The 23,273-nt window shown below is 37.4% G+C and overlaps 2 protein-coding genes across 4 annotated transcripts; both read left to right on the top strand.

The window, feature by feature from the left end:
* Positions 1–61: 61 nt before the first annotated feature.
* Positions 62–9,674, top strand: LOC128673358 (hexosaminidase D-like). Of its 3 annotated transcripts, none has more exons than XM_053751127.2 (11): positions 62–394; positions 559–613; positions 1,369–1,551; positions 2,816–3,013; positions 3,115–3,298; positions 4,009–4,163; positions 5,203–5,312; positions 6,541–6,641; positions 6,968–7,079; positions 8,693–8,767; positions 9,119–9,674. In XM_053751127.2, exons 1-11 carry the CDS (start codon positions 378–380, stop codon positions 9,303–9,305), a joined length of 1,377 nt encoding a protein of 458 aa, XP_053607102.1. In that variant the 5' UTR covers positions 62–377; the 3' UTR covers positions 9,306–9,674. The 3 variants fall into 3 exon arrangements, with proteins under 3 accessions (XP_053607102.1, XP_053607104.1, XP_053607103.1); XM_053751128.2 differs by having other exon boundaries at positions 63–394; positions 6,983–7,079; XM_053751129.2 differs by lacking the exon at positions 559–613.
* A 4,755-nt stretch (positions 9,675–14,429) lies between these two features.
* On the top strand, positions 14,430–21,007 carry LOC128673723 (uncharacterized protein). Its single transcript, XM_053751769.2, has 6 exons — positions 14,430–14,623; positions 16,820–17,002; positions 17,669–17,786; positions 18,899–19,109; positions 20,118–20,274; positions 20,829–21,007. Exons 1-6 carry the CDS (start codon positions 14,492–14,494, stop codon positions 20,982–20,984), a joined length of 957 nt encoding a protein of 318 aa, XP_053607744.1. The 5' UTR covers positions 14,430–14,491; the 3' UTR covers positions 20,985–21,007.
* The last annotated feature ends 2,266 nt before the right edge of the window (positions 21,008–23,273 follow it).

Below are 23,273 nucleotides of genomic sequence, written 5' to 3'. Positions count from 1 at the left end.
ATTTCTACATTCGATTACAAAAAACGGCAACACCAGTTTTGTCAATGTCAGTTTTGTCAATGTCAGTTTTGTCATGTCGGTAAAATAAAATTTGGGTTTGTTTTGATTCTAATAAAAATTAAAAATTCTGTAAAAACAATACGCACAAAATAGGTACAGAAAAATCAATTGTTAATTTTAATCCATTTCGATCACTTAGTACTAACCTTTTCTTTATTTAGTTTGTGCGCTATAAAAAAACCGCAAAGTCGGCATATTCATAGGTATTTAAAAGCATACAAAAATCTGTGATTCATCTTCTGAACTAGTGACTAACTTGATCAACGCTCATTTTATTTGTTTTATACTCGTGTGTGGTGAAATCAACTATTTTGAAAATGCAACTAGAACACAGGTAACCTAATATATTACATATACAAGCAGTACTTATCAACTAAGAAATCTGTAACTAGGATTTTTGTAATTTAACAAAGAAAAATTAACTAGTTACCTGACTCTGTGATTGAGGAGTTTAAGCAATGATGCACAATATTTTTTTTACTCAGAAATCTTTTCCAGAATTATCCATCTTGACTTAAAGGGCGCTCCATGGAAGGTTCCATACTTAGAAAAGGTAAAGTTTTAAGGAATGATAAATATTTGTGATAGAGTTCATAAACAATGTATGTGCCAATATTTTTTTTTCACACAGTAACTATTATAACCATGTCTATGGCACAGTTCAGCTGTTGAGAATAGACACTTGACTGCATGTCCTTGTAAGAAATGGCACAAACTAGTGCTGATTTACATTTTATGAGACTATCTATTGGTGAAAACCATCCAGACAGTAGTTTTTGAGTTTATCATATTCATATCAGTCAAACAGATATGACAGGGTGACTTCTTTTTATAATATTTAAGGATTTTTATTTGAGGTACATGTGATGCTTTAAAGCACTGGTGGTGTAGTGGTTAAGAAGCCCACCTGTGGATTGAAAGGTTCAGGTTCGAATCCTACTCGCGCCACATGAGTTTGACTCATGTATTGTTTTCATCGACAACCACCTGCTTCCGGTGAAGGAAAAACATCATGAGGAAACCTGCATACTGGTTGATTATTAACTTGTATGTGAAATGGAAAAGGCAATGGCAAATCACTACATTAACAGTGCCAAGAGAGTTTTTTGTGTGTGTTTTATTCCATGTAATGACCACAACCCTAAGCCATTAGGAAATAACTGTTCAGTCCAGCTTGTTTGGACTGCAATCCTATTGTTTTTCAATAAACATGAATGATTGTAAGCTAAGCTGTCAACATGTAAGAGTTATTTGTCAAGATAGTTACCAATTTTAAGAATTCAATTGATTTTTAAAAAATATTTTCAGGTATTACTAAGAGCTAAGGCATGGGGTGCCACAGGAGTGCTGTTTGAATGGGAGGACACATTCCCATACACGGATGAGTTGGTCACCCTGGGCAGTATCACTGGGTGTGGGGGCGATGGAATGTACACGATGGATGAAGTCCAGCATATGATGCAATTTTGCAAAGAAAATGGCTTGGAAGTGGTGAGTCACTCATCAGAGTTTTCCCGGTTTTCTTCCTTAGCCATCGAGCGTTTTTAAATTTTGAATTGAATTTGAAATATATAGGAACAAATCACACAGATTGAGTTAGCCCCAAAGTAAGTTCGAAACTTGTGTTGTGTGGGTTGCCCTGAAGCCCGGGATCCTCTATAGTGAGAGTTTTTTTTATACTATTGAGCAAGCATACGGCCCCACTGATGCGAAATGCTCACGCGCGTTCTTGATAAACACTGCGAGAGTTTGATCAAATAAAAGACTGTTACAAAAATACCTCTTAATTTTAATCATCATACAAACCACGAATCTAAAACAAATAGGAGATGTTTATTTTTTGATGATGTTTATTTCCATTTCTCTAGCAAAAGTTGTGTCAAGATATGCAGGGTTGAGGCAGACGAGTGGAGAACCCCCCGACGGGTTCCCATCTTGTCGCGATGGTGGGGCTTAGTAACCGGAAAGCAAGAGGAACCCAAGGCCCAGAGACTTTGGTGGGTGCTCTGGGCCTGGTGGACGGTCCCCTCGGTAGTACTGCCAGTGGCTGGTGACCCGCCACCAGCCTTTGGATGTGGAAATTAGAGGGGACCAGAGGTGGGGTCGCGGGAGTTTGTCCTCCGCGACCACAGCGCGGCCGTGGCGATGAACACGGTGCGCTGGGGCCGCAGGGGAAGAGGAGAGTCGGTATGTTTCTCGACGATCCCCCTGTCCTCTGCGGCCGAAGGGTGGCTGCCTCTGTATCGGGCGCAATGTGTGGGTGTCACCTGCCTATCACCTCTTGCACCCGTACAGAGGCAGACTTGGGTGCCCTGTGGCACCCAGGATTATGTTGTGTGTGTTGTGACTGGTGTGCGGAGTGGGCTTGATGGTCCGCGCCAAGCTCGCGTGGCGTCCCTTACGCCACGCGAGCTTGGAGCGGGTGGTTAGCACTTGTGCCCATAACGGCAGCGTGAAAACGCCCCAGGGGTTTAGTGGGTAGGCTGGGCCGACTAGCGGCCGAGGAGTCCCACACTCAGTGCGTAACAAGCATTCCCCTGGGTAAACAAAAAAAAAAGACGAGTGGGGAAGCGGTTCCGCGGGGCTGCGCTCCTTTTGCAAACGGAAAACGAAATAGCCCCGCCCCTTTACGTACGTACTTTAATTCTATGTTATGAACATTTCAATTGTGACTGCATCCCGTCCCGTTATATACATATTGTAGATAAGTGTTCAAAGCGCAATTTTGATTTTGTTTATCGTATATTCTTTTCAGGTCCAACTTGTCCAGACAATAGGACACTTAGAGTTTGTACTCAAGCACCCAGCATTCACACATCTACGGGAACTACCCGAGTCTGCCACCTCGCTGTGTCCGTCCAAACCACAGTCACTTGCGCTGGTTTGCTCCATGTTGGACCAAGTGTTGGACGCTCAGCCCAATGCTAACTACCTACATATAGGAGCTGATGAGGTAACTTATCTGCGCATGTTCTCGGTCGCATTCGGAGCTGTGAAGCCTCGAAACCCCGAGTCGAAAAATTTGTATATTTAAAATCCTTGATTTACCTGTAGGTATGGCACACAGGAGTGTGCCCAGATTGCAAGAAAAGAATGGAAGGGAGTGTCCATGGTGTGGCCTCGCTTTACTTAGAACACATACAAAAACTAGCCTTATTTCTTAAGATGAAACGTCCAAATTTGACTATCTTGATGTGGGACGACATGCTGAGGTCAATGAGTTTGGATGCATTGGAGTGTAAGCAGTTTATATTTTTTTAATAGAATACTTTAACTTGCTTTTGCTTGCTATGTCGTCTATGTTAATAGAATAATGTTAGAATCTCATGTGCAAAAAGAAATATTGAGATGAAACCTTCGGCTTGTTTTTAAGTTAGAACTTCAATTATGCAACAGTAAAAGCTGCATAAAATATTATTTAATATTTATATATTAAATAATCCACTCCACTTAATGATCACGACCCTCAGCCATGAGGGGAAAAATAAAATATAAATAATTATATTTTGTTTTTATATTTTATTTTATTTTTTATGGCTGAGGGTCGTGATCATTAAGTGGAATGGAACGCACAACAACTCTCTTGGCAATATTAATATAGTGTTTTGCCTAACTTAACCTTCTCCATTTCACACACTAGGCGATATCACAGGGTTTCCTCACGATGCTTTCCTTCACCAAAAGCAAGTGGTGGTTTATGAAAACTATAATAAATATGAGTCAGACTGGTATATATACTCATATCGGTCTAGACTAGACCTTGCATATTATAAAACATAGTCTTTTGTCTAGCCAGTCTGTCTGTTCGCGATAAACTCAAAAACACGGACGCGGTTTTAGACTGATAGATAGTCTGATTCTTGAGGAAGGTTTAGGTGTAATATTATATTATTACCCGAGCGAAGCCAGGACGGGCAGCTAGTCTGAAATATTTATTTTTCTTTTCAGTCTACAAGCTAGGCGAGCTGGTTCAACCAGTACTATGGGATTACAACGTGAGCCAACATTTCCACATACGTCCGCGTCTGATGGAGATCTATCGCGTGTTGTTCCCCAAAGTATGGGCAGCTTCGGCATTCAAAGGTGCCAGTGGTGATACCAAGGTAACTTCGCTCCGAAATGCTAGTACTAGTTTGTAGCTTTAGTAAATACTAGATGTTGCCCGGGGCTTCCGTGCTTCCGTGGGAATTTTGAGATAAAATGTAGCTTAAAGCAATCTTGGATAATGTACCTTTCTAATGATGAAAGAATTTACGTGTATGAACTCGGTACGGTAGTTTTGGAGATTATGCGCCTCAAACACACAAACGCTTACCTCTCTATAATAATAGATATAGATTATTTAATTTAGAATCTGACGTAAAAAGTGCTTGTGAAGGTCTGATTTCTGAATAAGGCAGGCTAGGCTACTCACACACCTGCCGCGGGAATAATCTAGGGTATAAAGAAGGAAATGCACGTATTTAATAGAAAAGGAAGGTCGTCCTACATCTCTTTCTTTTAAATACCTGCATCCCTTTCTACAGTCCCTTAAATCGGAGCGTGTGTAGCCGGTCTAAATTATTTGATTTGATTTACTTCCTGACAGAGCAAGCTATATTTCGCTCATACAAGAAAGAGATAGAAATACATGAGAGTGTGTCACTCATCACGTGCCCGGCCCAATCAGCCACTTTGTATGAGATTAGCTTCGCTCATGTAAACCCATAATAAATTAATATACCTTAACCCTCAGTCTATTGGTGAAAACCATACAAAAATCCGTCCGGTAGTTTATCACGTTCATACAGAGACACACTGAATTATTTTTATATTCTTTCCTCCTTAGAGTAGTATGCCTCATGGCTGACGGTCGTGGCAATTGAGTGGAATGAAACACAGTGACTCTCTTGGCAATATTAATGGAGTGGTTTGTCATTGCCTTCTCATATATTTTTTTATGATACACATAAATATGATTTTGTTTTATGTCAACTCCACAATGTCGCCGAAGTACGCCTGCGTAGTTATAGTATGAGTGCTTTTATTTACCGCAATGAAAAACCAGCAATGTATACCTACCGAATTTGCCAAAGATTGGCGAACTGTTCCACGCCATTGTGAAGTTGGCAGTCTAATTTGACAGTGATTATGTCATTCCAGGCGATCGCGCCTGTCAGCAGGTATGTCAGCAACCACGTGGCTTGGATGAATGAAGTACAAATGTATCCTGACATTAAATTCGCCGGCATCATCCTGACCGGATGGTCCAGGTAAATTTAGTGTGGTTCCACCCTAAAATAAGACCATTACATGTCCGTCCCGTGATGATATACGATACTATTTCCAAGGTGGAATTATGATACCTTTAGACATTGAAAGCTTTCGTTCAAATCGAGGCGAATCTCGCGCGGGACGCGATTCGCTAGTATAACTTATATTTGCGTAACCGTGAATGTCGTACGAGGCGACTAAGGGACAAATAGCCAACACTAGTATTCCCAAGCAGGGTTAACGTCAACACCAAATTTTCAAGGTCTTTTTTTACGTTTACGCCGGTCTTGTAATATGCGGAAATGAACGAGATTTGGACAGGGATTTAAATAGAGTAATAACCAATTTTCCAAATGTGTGTATGTCATGTCGTGGTGTGCGGTGGAACATCAGTGAGGCTGGCTGTGATGTACAGTCAATGTCACGTGTATAAGGATATCACACTTATTTATAACTAGATGTTGCCCGGGGCTTTGCTCCCGTTGGAATTTTAGCCTATAGCAATCTTGGATAATGTACCTTTCTAAAGGTGATAGAATTTTTGAAATCGATTCGGTAGTATCGGAGATTAAACATACAAACTCACAAACGCTTACTCTTTATAATAATAGTATAGATTTTGAGAGAAAACGAAGCATAATTATATGCTGCCAAAACCATACTTCCATACTAATATTATAAAGAGAAAATATTAAAGATTTGTATTTTCATTTCTTTATGTTTTGTTCGTAGTGAATAAACTCAAAAACCACAGGATCGATTTGATGAAATTTGACACAGAGATAGACGAAACGTTCAGAAGTGACATAGGCTAGGTACTTTTTTTTATTATGGTTCTACCCAAGCGAAGCCGGGGCGTGCCGATAGTCGTTTATACATTTATAATTTGTTTTGTGAATTTAAGCGGTGGCGGTGTAATGGTTAAGACGCCCGCCAGTGGATCGAAAGGTCGCACGTTCGTATCGTATTCGTGCCATAGGAGTTTGTATACCAATCTGACTCATATATAATAGTTTTCATAGTCCACCACTTGCTTCCGGTGAAGGAAAACATCGTGAGGAAACCTGCACACTGGTGGACGGTTTAGTGCATATGCGACTACTTGCCACTAGATGGCGGTAAGTAGTCGTAAAAGTCATGTCAGATGCCTTTAGGGGACTTGAATAAAATCTGACACTAGTGTTAGTGTTGATAATACACTCGATGTGATGATTTGTTTTGTTTCAGATACGACCATTTTAAGACACTTTGTGAATTGCTGCCCGTGTCGTTGCCGAGTCTGGCCAGCTGTCTGAGGACTGTTACAAAAGTAGACGACAGACCTATGGGTATGTTAATGACATTTAGACCGGATACATACGCTCCGATTCAAGGGACTTCAATAAATCTGTGACATCATCAATCTGTGTGATTTGTTCTAATATATAAATGTATTAGGTACATTTTAATGATCTGAACATACGTACGGACAGGCGGACAGTGAGAAACGACTTTGTTTTATACTATATATTCGTATTCGTAGTTGTTGCATCGACCCTGTCACAGTCACACGTTTCTCTAGCACGTGATGTGCCGACACAAAGTCACATGAAAATAGGACTCTAACACATCAGGTCGCAACAGTATTTCAATAAATAATATAACTGAATGTCAGAATCCCTGGTGTCCGACTGGTTGCCGGCGCCGGAGTGGCCGGGCGCGGCGCTGGCGCGCGGCGCGCGGCGCGCGGCTGCGCTCGCGCTGAGGTCTCACCACTTCGTTATTGAGTAAGTAAAAAGAAAAAAAAAAATCAAAATTATTTTTCCAATTTAGGATGATATGCAGTCACTTAATGACGTCAAAAAAAAAAAAACTTAAACTAAATCTAAAAAATTATGCATTCAATTTAGAGTGATATGCATCACTTGTTGACGTCAAAAAAATTACTTATACTAAGCTAAGTAAAAAACTAAACTAAGTGTATTGTAGCTTCTGTGGATCTAACCGGTTGTCTTCGTGGAGACAATTAGCGATGCGACGCGAAAATCTCAAATATATTGGTATCAAAGTTTCAAATAATTTAAGATTTTAATGCAAATCTTTAAGATTTGAATGCAAATCTTAAAGTTATTATTTCATTTCATTATACATTTTAGTCGTTTATAATTAAATTTAAATTAACAAATCTTTAAATTTTAATGATTTAAACTTGCTTTCTATATTAAATTGGCTACATGCCATATTTTATATTGCAAGCGTTTACTAAATGCGGTGTATGTATGATATCTTTTCGGTTGAAATCATGGCACTAAATTTTGAAATTTCAACCAATTGACCTGAAATTTTAGTATTTTACTGCAAGTTTAGCTTGTATGAAAGTTCATTATAATGGTATGCATTATCTGTTGTAATACCCAGCGTTGGCTCCCGACGAGTGAACTACTCAAAGGCTTACTACACGGACATAAGTTTGTGTTACAATGTTGAATGTGACAAAATCTTTCCGGCGACAACAAAAGCTTGTGTCAAAAATGTCATTTTTGGTTAAACAACTTTGTGTTGTAATGACGAAGCCAGTCGGCGATTTTGAAAGAAAATAAAGAAAGAAAAAACGTTTATTTAGCACAATAAAAAATATGACATATATAACACTAGACATATAATAGTAGATATAAAAATATTGTACTAAAATGGTCATCGCTCAGCATGGTGTCGTGGTGTGAGCCACGACGCTGACGTCGTGGCTCACACCACGACACGACACGACACCACGTGACGTCTTCCGCGAATGCCATAAAAGGAGACACAAAAGAAAACAATAATAAATTTTCTTCGTATCTCACATTTTAATTTAATAACTATAATATTAAATAGTATTATTTGATATCCATATTATTATAGCCCCTCCTGGTGGGTCATGGCCCGTAATGTTTATGCATCTGTAAGAAAGGCTGGTGTCTCTGTAGTGGGAACATTAAAATGGTTGATAATGAGGTACCTATCTATACTTTAATAACTATATAGATACCTCACTGTTTAAAATTCAGTAGCTGGCAGTAGCTTCGTGTTATTCCAGGTTTCATTCTACCCATCATTGTACCAAATTTCACAACAATTCGCCGAGCAGATTTCGCGTTAAAAGAGTAACAAACATACACACATACATTCTCACAAAATTTCGAATTTGTGATATTGGTGGGATTGAAATTGATCTACGTAAGTCTCTGACAACATGAAAATATTACATGATTTTTTATATGTGTACTATAAATTCATCGAATTAGCGAAACTGTATTTTAATAAAACGGTGATATTTTAAAAATATTTGCTTAAAATACCCAATTGCCAAAAGTACCACATATAATAATAAAATAATCTTACCTAATATGTATTTTTTTAGGCAAACGAACGAGGATCTCGATCTACATCCAACTAATTCCAACGATTCATTGAAAAATACCGACAACACTACAGAGTAAGTATGTTTTATATACATAACTAGCGACCCGACTCGGCTTCGCTCGGGTAAAACCTTAATAATAAAAAAAACCTTCCATCAATATCCGTTGTGTAGTTTAGAAGATCGCATACATAGGGACAGACAGCGGGAAGTGACCTTGTCCTATGAATTTACTAGATGTTGTCCGGGGCTTCGCTCGCGTGGGAATTTGGAGATAAAATATAGCCTATACAATCTTGGATAATGTAGCTTTCTAATGGTGAAAGAATATTTGAAATCGGTTCGGTAGCATCGGAGATTATTCGCCTCAAACATACAAACTCACAAACGCTGTAATAATAGTATATATAATATTATTGTTTTCAGATTACTCAAAGAACTTTATGCCGTGAAAGATGAAGTTACAAACTTACTTTCCGAGATAACGGGAAAAAGAAGCACAGAAGAATGGGTGCAGTTCAATATTATGCCTTCTATAAAAATGCTTACAGAAATTGAAAACAGATCGCTTAATATAAGTTTGCCTACTACTGAAGATTCAAATCAGCTTTAGTACAGAAAATGTAGACAGAGACAACCATAATACATCGTCATATTTTCCTTTTCGCGCTAATACATGAAAGAGAAACGTACGCGATGTACACGAGAAGAAACGGGACAGAGCGATCATATGTTTTGTCCATCCTGGTGTCTCGGTTTTTACAAGGGCAGCCTACCTATATCTGTCTCATGTGGCTACGCTATGATTTTCTTTGTCTTAGATGGAAAATTATAGGTATTTATATTTTGTATCGACAGAATTCTAGTGTATTACTTATATGTAAAAAAAATTACACTGTATTTCATTGCTAGCTATTCTGTGTACATAAAAGTAAAATATAAAGAACTTATTTATTCATGAATAAATATGATTTATACAAAACTTTAGTATTTATTTAACATTTATTAAGATAAAAATATAATTTCGCACCCGTTACGACCGAAGCTGGCGTAGACAACTTATGATACTGGAGCCTTCACTGCTAAGAACATTTTTGATGCAAGATATTGCTATCTCTTTCATTTGATGCCGCCCCTCTCTTGCGCGTTGAAAGGTAAGCTGTGATTTGACAGCCCGCTGCCTGACTTCAACTCTCCCTGGGAATGCTAATAGACTGCCTAGGCTATGTGATCTTTCGTCGCCTCGTACGGCGTCCACGGGACCATACGCCACATGTAATGAATATAATCAAAAAAATACTTCACAGCGTAACAGGAAAACTTAAGGGTTCACTCGGTAACGCCCGGCGGCACCAGGATGCTTCTCTCAATAGGCCAGGCACCTTGAGCAATATACCGCCCTGGCCATTTTTCTAGTAACGTCCAAAGCCGAGGTTTTTTCCCACCTGGGAGCTCTTTGAGCTGTTACTGTTTCGGCTGTACGGTCCTTGTGACTGTCGCCATATTTCCTAAGTAGGCTTCGAAAGCCCTGACAGCACTTCTGTTCGAGACCTCTCTTTGATCACACGTCTAACTGTGATATTATTCACACCTGAGTTTTCTTACTGTCGAAATTTTTATCGACATTTATATCGATATTTGGTTTATTATAATTCATTATTATTATATTACAAACGTTGATTTTAGTGTTTCACTTTAATTAGTACGAATTATATCTGGTATATTCGACCATACTGTTTCATTCCTCTCCTCAACATGTATCAAGCACATCCTTCAGACAAGAATCCAACCTCACAGGTATGTATGTACTCAAATCTAATACATTAGCGAACCCCAAAAAGGGATGGCTACACAAAATTTTAATATATCGCGTCCGATAATAATCTGAAAAGGTAGGACTAAAAGCAGCACCGCATCATTACAAACTGCGGCCGTTAATTATTATATTAATCAAGCGATAAACACTGCCTAGCGCGTGGCGTTTCTCTTACAACTGCCCAGTCGTCCCTATGGGCCAAAATTTCATATTTTCTCCATCTGAATCTTTCGGTGTCGATTTATTCAAGTCTGCGATGGTCCAAAACAGAGGTCGAAGTGCGGATTTTCACTTTTCACCATCGATTCGATACGACGTGAGAAGCAGCGATCCTCTTTAAAAAGAAACACTAAATTTTGGGAATTCGGCTGTTTATGTCAGTCCTTTTTAGGACCGCTTTTGTTGCCTCTAAGATATCAAGCCGATTTTATCTATTTCTCTTTCTTAGGATAAAATGAACTCAAATAAACAACAAAAAGACAGCAAATGCTTTATCATCATATTGAGTGTGTTATTGCCAACACTGGTGTATCAGATTTTATTCAAGTCGCCTAAAGTCACCTGACATGACTTACGACTACTTACCGCCATCTTGTGGCAGGTATTCGCATACACACTAGTGAACTAAACTGTCCACCAGTGTGCAGGTCACGATGTTTTCCTTCACAAAGCAAGTGGTGATCTATGAAAACTTTTATATAATGAGTCAGATTGGTATATAAACTCATATGGCACGAGTATGATACGAAGCTGAGACCTTTCGATCCACAGGCGGGTGTCTTAACCCCTACTTCAAATGCCCCCTAAACAAACAAACCTCTAAACTAGTACCCCTGCTTCAAATGTTATATAAATATTTGCAACAAGCGGCGCGGGAGCACCTGCACGACATCTACGGGAGGATATCCTATTCCAGGGCGGAACCACATGCCGTGGAATTGCCTTCCAATTTGTATCTACCTGTAGGTACCAATGAGAATAAACTTGGGCCAGCCATCCATAATGGCTGACATCAAACCGACCGCCATTCTTTGTTGAAACACAATGAACCTCCCATAATTAAGATAAAACCGCAAATTTACTGCGAATTTTATATGATTATCGCTTCGAAGTGAGTTCGCGGTGTATATATACTAGCAGATGCCCGCGACTTCGTTCTGCGTAACCGAACAATTTTTGGTAAGGAGTCGAAATTATTAGAGAAATTTAACTGTACAGACAAAGCGTCCGATACTTACCTATACAGAAGATGCTCATACGACTGAAATTATTTCCTATAGTTTAGCTGTACCTTCGCTATTCTCCATCAGGTGTTCCAGTTTTCAAAATAATTTATACTCTATATTTTGCCCAGGTTTAATAGCTATATAACAAAAAAAGTTTCATTCAAATCCGTCCAGTAGTTCCGAAGATTAGCGCGTACAAACAGACAGACATACAGATATAGAGACAGTTTTTTTTCAATCGTTTTATGCAAATTTACAAATGAAAATCTTTGACCGATCGAGATGCGTTTGCTCGATCTTTTAGACGTTTATTTTTTTTAAATTCAGAAACAGTAGCAGAATTTTCAGAAAAAAATGAATAAAACTGATGAAGTGAACTTCGATTGTGTGAGAATCGGGCTCCTGATGCCGACTGGAATGAACAAACATTGCCAAGTTTGTATGAGAGTTATTTTTTTTATGTAGCTTTCAGGTCCCACTGCTGGGCAAAAGTCTTCCTCTCTTTGTTTCCAACCACTTTTATTCCTTATCGAAGGCCGACAGTTCGTAAGACCATCGCACCTTCGGCTTGCCTTGCGATCTTTTCGCGAAGTAGCCACTCTTCTGGGCCATCTTTCAGGCACAATGTGGCGCCCAATCATCAATGTACCTTCTTATTTATTTGTGTACACTACATAACAGAGTAAATTGCTAATACTTAAGTACAAAGGTACTATATATTTACACATTTCTTCCAGTCGAAACGTCAGTGTACCTACGTTGACCTACTGCTAAAGTTTGATGTTAAGAATCGAAATTTATCAGTTTACACGTTCAATAAAGCATCTACAGCGTGAACGAAATTTTATTTATTTTTATGATTGCCAATTTCATCCTCCAAATATTATATCCGACCACCGTTATGACACTTCTTTAATAAAAACTTGAATCATTACTAGGAAATGTATCCATAAAGACTACTATTTGGCGAGAAACCGTAATAAAGTGGGCCATGAGAAGGGCCACCATGATCAGAGGAAAGTGTGGACATTTTCTTGTGCGTTAATTTTCCTTTTCGAATGTCCTATGGGAAACTTGCCAAAGTACCTAGTGCGTATGTTAGACAAGGTATTTTTGGAATCCAATCCCACAAACTCCAGCTCAACGATATAGGTTATTCAAATCGTGAGATCGTGATAAATCGAAATCGAACTTGGACTAGGTAGGGGCTTAGGAAGGACTTGTAGAACCTTTCTACATGGGGAGTCGTGGTAGAATGTTCGCCATTCCATGACGCCTCCCCATCAAAGGCCGGCGCGGGTATGCCGCAGGGGGTTTAGTGGGTAGTCCAGGCACTCTGCTTGGGAGTCCCACACTCAGGGCTGGTGCCTAAACACATTCCCCCTGTGTAAACAAAAAAAGGGACCCAACTACTTATTTTCTTTGTTGTTTTCGGAAACGCTCTGAAAGCTAATCGTATTGATTTAAAGTCGGTTAACTGCTAACAGCAAGATACTCTAAGTATATCCAAATCGAAATTAGGATATCCAACACTTGTGTGCGGATTCGAATGTATACAAATTTCCAGACCGAGAGATGTCCGGGAAATTTCGAACGCGTGTCAACCCTACCATCCCTATCAACAGTGGTGTTCAATGGGGTTCAAAAAGTGCGTTGTATATTTTGTATTCCTCGATTTGCGTTACACATTAATCTCTACAAATGGCTTCCCTTTATTGTGCGTGTTAATTTATTATTTTACGTCAAGAACGAAGGGAGTTTAATCAGTTTTACGAAACGAAGTTATGAACTGGGATTACTGAATTTATATATTTTGTTGCTTATTCGATTTAACTAAGTGGAACGCAAAATTTGTATCGCACTTGGTTGGTCATTTTCAAAAAATTTTCATCGCTGTGTTTTTAGAATTTGTTTTTCGAATATCACTTTGTTGCTTACAATGCTGAAAAAGTTTTATTTAAATATTGTTAACAGGTTAATAGAAACAAATGTTCATCTGGTCCTGGCAGAAGGGGCAAACCCAAGAAGTTTTGGCTGCATGATATGCGTGCTAATCGTCTGACAACTACGGATGTGAAAGACCGCACGAATTGTGGGAAAAAAATCTGGGCTTCGACGTTCTATGGCTGAGGAAGAAACCGGGAAAGCGCTTAGATGTGGGAGTGAAAGTGGTATTTAAATGCGAATAATTTTGGGTGAGTGTATATAAGTTGGTTTGTGTATGTGACGGTTGATTTGTTATTATATTATATATATATATTCAATTATGTTTAATTTATTGAACAGATTCCAACAAAATGTTACCTTTCCTCTTTTGTGCTATTCGCATATTATATCTGAATGTTGGCCGTCAGCTCCTTATATTTCGTGTTATCCCGATTTAGTCTGAATAATTGTTCAATCCATGAGTAGAATATAAACGGGTACCTAAGTAGGTACATATTGTCAAAATTTTGCATTTATTAAAAAATTTTAGACTCTGTCAATTTATGAATAGGGAGGTAGTTACATGGGGTAGATAGTAGGTAGTTGATTATAATGGAACTTGCTACTTACCTTAATATAGATAGGCATGTGGTATGTCGTAAGAATTTGTATACACTTGTTATGATCATAAAATATATTATGACTAAATGTTATGTAAATTACAATAATCAGTCATTTATTCAACTGATAGTGATAACGCGGTCACGTATAATTCGAGCCAGTTGAGTTGCGCGCGCGCCGAGAACACACGCGTTTAAAAATAAATCCAAAATGGCCGGCCGCGCGACGCATTGTTTACTAACTATTCCAAAGAGGGGTTACAGCTCAAAAGTGGACAAAAATGTCGCATTTCTCGGCCTTGGCAATATGGGTGGTTTTATGGCCGCAAATTTAGTCAAAAAGGTAAGTTTGGATACAATATCTGGATTGAAACCGGTTGAGGAGTGGCATTTAAATGGGTGTATTGAATATTTATACTTAGTGGTATTTGTAGTGACAATGCCGGTTCGCTATCATGTTTACGATTCACATACGTAGTATGTTACATAGTAGGTAGAAATCACTAATAGTAACTATTTATCACTTACAAAACTAAGTTGAATGGCACAAGCTTTTGAGTTTATCGTTTGTGCCATTTCTTCTTTACGTGCGCCATGTAAGTCGCAGTGGATTTGTTTTATGTAAATTTGCCGTCAAAAAGTGATGTACTTATATCAATTGAATAAAGAATTTTGAATTTTATCAATTCATGGAAATTATTAGGTACCAATACCTATTAAATTGTTTTAAATTGTTTAAAAAATTGACCTTGAAAATAAAGAATAATATGTAAAGCACTTATTATAGATTTTGTGGTGAAAACTATTTCAAAAGAGCGAATATTCAGTACTTATATCAACTATGTCTACAAAGTATTTAAACAAAAACATCCAGTAATAACAAGAGATTACATTCGGGTCAATTAATGGTCAATTAATAGTCAATTAAATCCCACTAATATTATAAATGCGAAAGTTTGTGAGGATGTAAGTATGCGTGTATGTACTCGTGTATGTTTGTTGTTACGCTTTCACGAAAAATCTACTGGGCCGATTGTTATAAAATCTGTTACATGAGTAGAACACAACATGGAATTACACATAAGGACCTCTCGAAATTCCCAAGGGAGCGAGCCTCGGGGCGCAGCTAGTAAATCATATCAGTCCGCAGCATATCAAGCTGTCTAAACACTTTATTACCGCATAAAATCCATATTATATGCAACGTGACGTTTGGTTGACTGTGTGTAAGTTGTATGAATGACATATACAATTTAATACTATAGAATAAATAGGTCAGTTTTTCGACTGTACCTATGGCACATCCAATTATTAAAATACTTATGAGCTCCCATCGCTCGATAACTTCAGAACAATAACTTTATTCTTTTTTTATTATCGTGCAGTATGTGTTTCCGTCTTAGAATTAGACCACTGGTTCATACATCATCACGTCGTTTAACATTTTAAGGTTATTTTCTACGCTAACCCCTTCACGGCTTCACAGCCCCGAAAGCAATCGGAAACATGCGGAGACGAGGCAGAAAAAAACTTTACAATTAATGCAGAAGTTAACAACACAATTTTCCATCTCTAGGTGTAGGTACTTATCTAAAATAGCTATATATAATAAATCTCAGTATTAGCTTCATATCAGTTATCATTTTATAAGACGACAGATAATTATTACCATTGAAATTATCTGTATGTTATTTAATGTTCTTATCTGTCTCAGTGCTGTAGTTACCCAATTATATTGACGGAGATTAAAATTGTTATTTGCAAACTGAATATATGTAAATAATTATTAAGTACCTACGAGATACACGAGTGATCAAAAAAAAAACTTTGTGTTTTATTAAAAAATGCAACGGATTCTTAATAAGTATCTAGGGGAATAACTTGATTTTCTGAACTGAAAAATACAATACAGATAAAAAAAAGGTGAACACCTTGGCTATACTCGTTAAAATCTTTTCCTTCTCTTAAAATTACCATTACAGAAGTCAATTACTATAAATTAGACCATTGGAAAAAGATTAAAAAGGGGAGCCGAGTAAAGTAAATTAAAGATTTGAGCAAAATTCGCGGAAGCCAATACAATTTGAAATTAAAATTCATTCAATTCATTCAAGATTATGCAGAATCATGTAAATTAGGCTTTTTGGTGTTACGTTTTAGTTCGTCATTTGGAACGAAAAATAAAACATCTGCCTGTCGTTTCGTCTTGACAATAAAATGTCCAATTTAAAAATTCTTTATTCAATTACGGTGAAATATACATCACTTATTGATATCAAAGATTTACTTAAATCTATCGCCGACTTCGAAAGCACCGCTGAAGAGAAAGCGGCGCAACAAACTTCACCGCTGCCTTTTTTCCAAATGTGTCAATTGACACATTTGGAAAAAAGGCAGCTAAATTAAAATGGATGTGGACGAATAAACATTATTAAAATATAATAATAGCATAATTTATATATCTATCTATCTATATCAAAGGTCTATAAAAATGTCCCACTTTGGCTCGCCATAGATAATAATCACCGTTCCAATTTAGGGCTTCACAGTGAAAGGTTATGACCCCTCATCAGACGCAGTTAAAGCCGCCGCTAAAAACGGCATCACAGGCGCTTCGTCCATCGCTGCAGCTCTTGATGGCGCTGATGCCCTGGTATCCATTCTGCCCAGCAACAAAGTCGTGCTTGACGCTTACCTTGGTAAAGATGGAGTTGTCGCACACGTGAGTCTTTTTATTTTTGCCATGTGAAGCTTTAAATGTCAGATGCCTTCAGGTGCAAGCTAAATCAATGAATAAGAAGCTCTTGAAGTCTCTGCTATCCTGGTACTATCTTGCCTTGCCACAAAGTCGTACTTGAATATTTTTATTTCATCTTTCTTTAAAATAAATTAATACGATACATATCATAAAAAATCTCTAACGATCGATAATAAAATTGATTGACTGAACTAACACCAAGTTAGTGATAAGACACCCAATATAAAAGTAAGATTGACTATTTAGATATTTAGACAAAAAATATATCTAAGACCAAAGTAATTAAACTAGATTAGCAAAAAAACACATTTAATGTCTGATCGTAATAAATGACTTAACAATTGAATGTACTTTTTATGTAAATAATAAACGTAATTTTAATACATAATTTTATCATCTTTACCCCACACACGTAAGCTCTCCATACTCAAATCTAATCATATTTGAACAAACTAATTGATATACTGTTAGTTCTTATTTCTTGGTTTCTTCGGAACCTCGTACAGGCGCCAGTTCTCCACAATTACTTGTATCTACCTTAGCCTTAGCATGTAATTAACCGTTTGTAACACTATGTCTTTGTGGAGAAAAATAAATGATGATGATTATTATTATTATATTATAATATAGGCAGCCAAGGGCACCCTTCTCATCGACTCCAGCACAGTGGACCCCAATGTCCCCAAACAAATTTACCCAGTGGCCATCGAGAATGGCGTCGGGTTCATCGATGCCCCAGTTTCTGGAGGTAAATGTAACTCTTCTTCTTCCTCAATATCACCCGGCTGTTGGTACGTTATGATGGCTGATACTCGGGACTAACGGTTCAGAAGCATGAAGGAGCTATAATGGAATAATACATTTTCGGTCGTCCATCCAATGACCGACCATTGCGAAGGTGTCAGGAACACAGAGAAGAATTTGATGTGTAGCCATTTGTACTGTAGTTGATTTATTTTAACTATTTTTAAACTTGCGCGTTGCATTTTTCATTTTGTCTTATTTGTCTGAAACGGACAAGGTCAAGACCTATAATTTCAGTTAATGTGTTTTATTCCACAAAATTACCACGGATTTACTGCGAAAACAATTATGTAACAAAATATACTTATAGAGACACACCATCGTGCGATAGTCAGATAGTCAAGGGGGTGACCCGGCCCCCTATATGATAACATCGTCAGTGACATATCATTTTGTGTAATAATGATACTTTGTTACGTAAAAATTACTCAAATGATGAGCGAAAATCACGCGACGTATCATTGTACGCCTGTTGACTGGCACCAATACGTATAAAACAATAAGTGCTTACATAAAAATGAAATTACATGTTTTTGTGATAATTATCATGTAAAAAAAATAAATCGTGTCTTTTTTCGGTATTGATGTAAATAAATAAAACACTGACCTACTTTTTTGTTTCTTACAGTACAATTTGCAACAATTAATGTTGAGTTGTGAACTCCTAAACTAATAAAAAGACTAACTAATTAAATCAAAACATAGCTACTAACTCTACTGATCGTTGAAATCTGTAAAGATAGAATGATTTGCTTACAAATTTATTTGCTGCCCACAAGGAGTTTGGTCTTTTAAATTGAATCTTGAACTAAAATCTTTCCATAGTATAAAACAAAATCGCTTCCCGCTGTCTGTTCCTACTCGTATGTACGCTTAGATCTTTAAAACGACGCAACAGATTTTGATGCAGATTTTTTTTAATACATAGGAAGGAATCACATCCTGAGTAAGATTTATATGTAGGTATTATGGTTATGTATGTATAATTTATTATGGTTTTACCCGAGCGAAGTAGGGACGGGCCGTTAGTATGTGACAAATGTTAATTCCTTCCAGGTACAATGGGCGCTCAAAATGCCACACTAGCGTTTATGTCCGGAGGTCGTAAAGGGGACTTTGAGAGGTCACTACCCATGTTGAAAGCGATGGGAGCCAAGCAGTTCCACTGTGGAGATATCGGCTCAGGCCAGGTGGCCAAGTTAGCCAACAATATGCTGATGGGTATCACCGGGATGGCCACGGCTGAGTGCATGAATATGGGAATCAAGTAAGATCTTATAACTATCTTAACTAATATTATAAATGCGAATGTGTGTTTGTTATCTCTTCACGCTCTATCTACTCAACCAATCTTCTTGAATCAATAAATAAATGTTCCCTTGGGAAGCCGCGGTAACATAAACATACATACATACATACACATACACCCTCACAAACTTTCGCATTAATAATATTATTAGGGTTGTATTAACTTCTTAGTTGTAAGACTGAGATCTCAGCTCAGCAGAAAAATCTCAGCCATGCAGTATTCGTTATGATACTGATATTGCGAAACGAAGTAATTTTTTTATTCCCATAATCAAAATGGAATCGTATTCCTCGACTTGAGTGACAAATCGTGTCGTTCAGTTAATATCATCGACCAGGCAAATAGCTCATTTCAATAATATTAAAATGATCTAATACTTCTCCTATTTGGATCATTTTAATATTATAAAACTTCTTATTCGATTGAATGTGATGTGAATTTCGTGTTTTACGGAATCGCAAAGCTGATCTAGTATTTACTTTAATGGAATTGTGGATAGAAGTGTAGAATGGTAGAATCCTAATCCTGTCCTAACTAATATTATAAAAGCGAAAGTTTGTGAGGATGTGTGTTTGTATGTATGTATGTATGTATGACAGACAGATTGTTACGAAATTTAATACACGTATAGAATATAATCTGGTATTTATGTAACACATAGGGTACTTTTTATCCCGAAATTCCAACGGGAGCGAAGCCCCGGGCGCAGCTAGTAATATTACAAATGCCAAAGTCTGTCTATCTTTCTGTTAGTAACGCTTCTTTCACGTCGGACTTCGAGCTCGGGTTACTAAGCTATATAACGTCAGTTTGGTATATGATAATAACCCAAGATTAAATATAGGCTTTCGCCCACATATTTCTCTCTATTTGGAAACCCTGGGCTTATAGGAGTCCAGGATCCCTTACCTAATTTTTCTTTGGGAAATTTAGCTATATATGTTGTTCCATAACCTCTTATTCCAGGATGGGTCTGGACCCCCAAGTCCTGCTTGACGTGCTGAATAACTCGTCAGCTCGCTCCTGGTCCACCGAGGTGTACTGCCCTGTCCCCGGGCTGATCCCCACAGCGCCGTCCAGCAAGAATTATGATGGGGGGTTCAAAAACGAACTTATGGTTAAGGTGGGTAGCTGGTGGTTCAAAGTCGAAGTATTTATTAGAAATTAGACTTTTCCTGGCACTTTTCATGTTCACTTTCTAAATTAGAGATCGTACCAGGAAAGAAGTACCGTGTCAATTATGAGGAACTATCAATAACGGTGAGGCCACGTCGTTGTTTACAGCGAGAGTAGCGGTGCTTACTAATATTTATAAAGTTACAAACTACTATCATTTCGGAACGACCACTGCTGAGAAATGCAATTATATTTATTTAAATTTTATTGCAGAATTTCAAAGTTAACGAGACTTTCGCTTGCTGACCGGAAAATCATTATTTTAAATATAAATTTTGCACGATATAATAAATATGTAAAAAAACATCCAAGAACCAAGCCTTGATTTGAAAGACATAATTTTCCTTTTTGACCTGACCTGGGTCCGAATACTGGACCTCCAGTGTAGCAGTTCGTCAAGATGGCTATTAGGCCACAGAGGTCATCTTCAGAAAAATAAAGAAGAATACTTATTGCAATAAAATCAGATTTCTAGACTTCAGTCTTAAAAATCTTTCACAGGATCTCGAGCTCGCCAGCGGTATGGCACTCGGAATCCGGTCACCGATCCCACTCGGCGCCGTCGCGACTCAGCTTTACCGCATGGCGCAGACCAGAGGCTTCGGCCAGAAGGACTTCTCTTACATCTACCAGCTCCTGAAAGAAGACAAACAATAGTAAATAAATTAAATTAGAACAAGTTTCTTGTTTTTTACTTTTAATTTCATTCATACGTGCAATTGTTTTTAAGTTATCGTTCGATCATTTCTTTGTTTAATTTGTAAAAGATTTAATATATAAAAGGCGGACTTAAAGCCATATGCTTTTTCTATCACACAACCAATAGGTCATCTCATTCATTCACCAGATCTATCAATCTATATAATCGTTTTCCTAATGGCTGAGGGTCGTGGTCATTATAAGAAATGTAACTAAATGTAACTTATCCAACGATTTCCTTGTATATCTAAGGAAGTCGTTAATTATCATTTCAAATATTAGATGATTTTTTTCAAATAGAGTATAGGTTTCCTTATTATATCTTCATTCACCCGAAGCAAGTGGTGGTCGATGAAAATTATTATACAAGAGTCATTTCGTATAGAAAACCCACGTGGCACAAGTGGGGTTCGAATTTAAGACCTTTCGGTTCATGGGAACCATCACATGATTTCAGAATTCAACACACATACATATAGACAAAAAGACACACAATCCTAATCGAAAAAGAAAACCTATATGGATATACAATGCACCTAAAGTATATGTAAATGCATCCTTCATATCCCTAGATGCCGGGGGCTAAAACCATCCCGTTCCACAGATGGCGACTGTATAAAAAAAAACAAAACAAATAAATGTCATTCTATTCAAATTTGGAACTCGTGCCAATTTAGCTGGAACGGCATCCGTGCCGATAAGTTATGGAAAAACGCTGGCTGGTTTTGATATTTTATTTTTACTCAATATTTTCCAGTTTTCTGTTAAGCCAGTATTTGTTTACAACACATTTTATTTTTTACTTTTAATTAAACTGGCATGAATGATGCATTGAAAAATAATTACGAAATAAAAATGAAAGAGAAAAAAATTGGATTGCAATTGTAATGAAAAATCATGGGAATTTTAAAACAAAAGATGACAATTTATTATTATTTAAGTACATAATGTGAACAAAACTTAACTAAGTAATATCCATTTGCTTTGTTAAAACTAGCAAAAACAAAAAACATAAGATCTTAAGAGCGACTGACGTTAAAACAGCTGAGCAACGTCCGAAATGGACGACTGAACGCGAACCAAGTCGTATTTGCACCTTGCAAGTATGCTTAATCAAGTACTTGCCTAATTTCTTCTTCATAGTCATATTAATCATGGCTGAGGGTCGTGGTCATTACGTGGAACAACAACTTTCTTGACATTATTAATTTAGTTGTTTGCCATTGCCTTCTCCATTTCACACACAAGTTAATAATAACAATCAACCCGTTTGCAGGTTTCTTCGTGATGTTTTCCTTCATCGGAAGTAAGTGGTGGACGATGAAAACTAACTATACATGAGTCAGATTGGTATAAAAACTCATGTGGCACGAGTAGGATTCGAACCTGGGGCCTTTCGATCCACAGGCGGGCGTCTTAACCGTTACACCACCACCGCTTCCTACTTTACTGTGTATTAAATGACAAAATTGATACAGTTCGTGGTGGCCACATAGTGTCTTTGCACCTTTTTTGTATTTTATACTAGCTGTTCGCTCAGTTAATTAATAAATCATAAAAAATATACATGATAAACCTTTCTCAGGGACCATACTATCTACAGGTTATTATATTTTCATGTAAGTTAATTGTGTTTCACATCTATCTATATATTATAATCAGCACTCGGATCACAATCATAACCTGTTTTGATATACCTTATGACTATGTACATTATGTACTTTTATATATTATTAGAAAGAAAAAAAAACATTGTAAGAAACAATAATGGTAAGCCGATCTGGCATGATAGGGACCAACACTGTTCAAATGAGTTTCTTTCGGCATTTCTTCTCAGCAGTGGTCGTTCCGAAATGCCAGTAGTTTGTAGCTTGTGAGAAATAACTATAAATATAAAGATTGACGAGAAAAAGTGCCTGTGAAGGTCTAATTTCTGAATAAATGATTTGAATTTGAATTTGAGTTAAAACCGCATGAAAATCCGTGCAGAAGTTTTTGCCAAACAGACGCGGCAGAGAACCTTGTAACTATAATCCTTAGATTATAAAACGTAATTAAATGTTTTAGCTATCATGTCGGTACCTATGTATATAACTATATATAATACTTCCAGTATTATTTTTAGTCCTAATTAAGTATCGTTAAGTAGGTATAATGTTAAAAAAGCTTTAGTATCCAGCAGACATATTTAGAGTTTGACTGAATGAAATGAAGATACTATAAGAACTAAATATTATGAATTTTAAA

This window comes from Plodia interpunctella, chromosome 11 (genome assembly GCF_027563975.2).
Source record: "Plodia interpunctella isolate USDA-ARS_2022_Savannah chromosome 11, ilPloInte3.2, whole genome shotgun sequence".
NCBI lineage: Eukaryota > Metazoa > Arthropoda > Insecta > Lepidoptera > Pyralidae > Plodia > Plodia interpunctella.
The sequence above is the reverse complement of the archived record's forward strand: the minus strand, read 5'-3'. Positions and strand labels throughout refer to the sequence as shown.

What these genes read in the sequence shown, in the direction of transcription:
- LOC128673358 (XM_053751127.2), top strand. An exon ending in GAGTTTGGATGCATTGGAGT is followed by an intron (nt 3,299 to 4,008) that starts GTAAGCAGTTTA and finishes TTTTCTTTTCAG; the next exon opens with TCTACAAGCTAGGCGAGCTG. An exon ending in GTGCCAGTGGTGATACCAAG is followed by an intron (nt 4,164 to 5,202) that starts GTAACTTCGCTC and finishes ATGTCATTCCAG; the next exon opens with GCGATCGCGCCTGTCAGCAG.
- LOC128673723 (XM_053751769.2), top strand. Translation starts at nt 14,492, where the DNA reads ATGGCCGGCCGCGCGACGCATTGTTTACTAACTATTCCAAAGAGGGGT. An exon ending in CGATGCCCCAGTTTCTGGAG is followed by an intron (nt 17,787 to 18,898) that starts GTAAATGTAACT and finishes AATTCCTTCCAG; the next exon opens with GTACAATGGGCGCTCAAAAT. An exon ending in AAAACGAACTTATGGTTAAG is followed by an intron (nt 20,275 to 20,828) that starts GTGGGTAGCTGG and finishes AATCTTTCACAG; the next exon opens with GATCTCGAGCTCGCCAGCGG.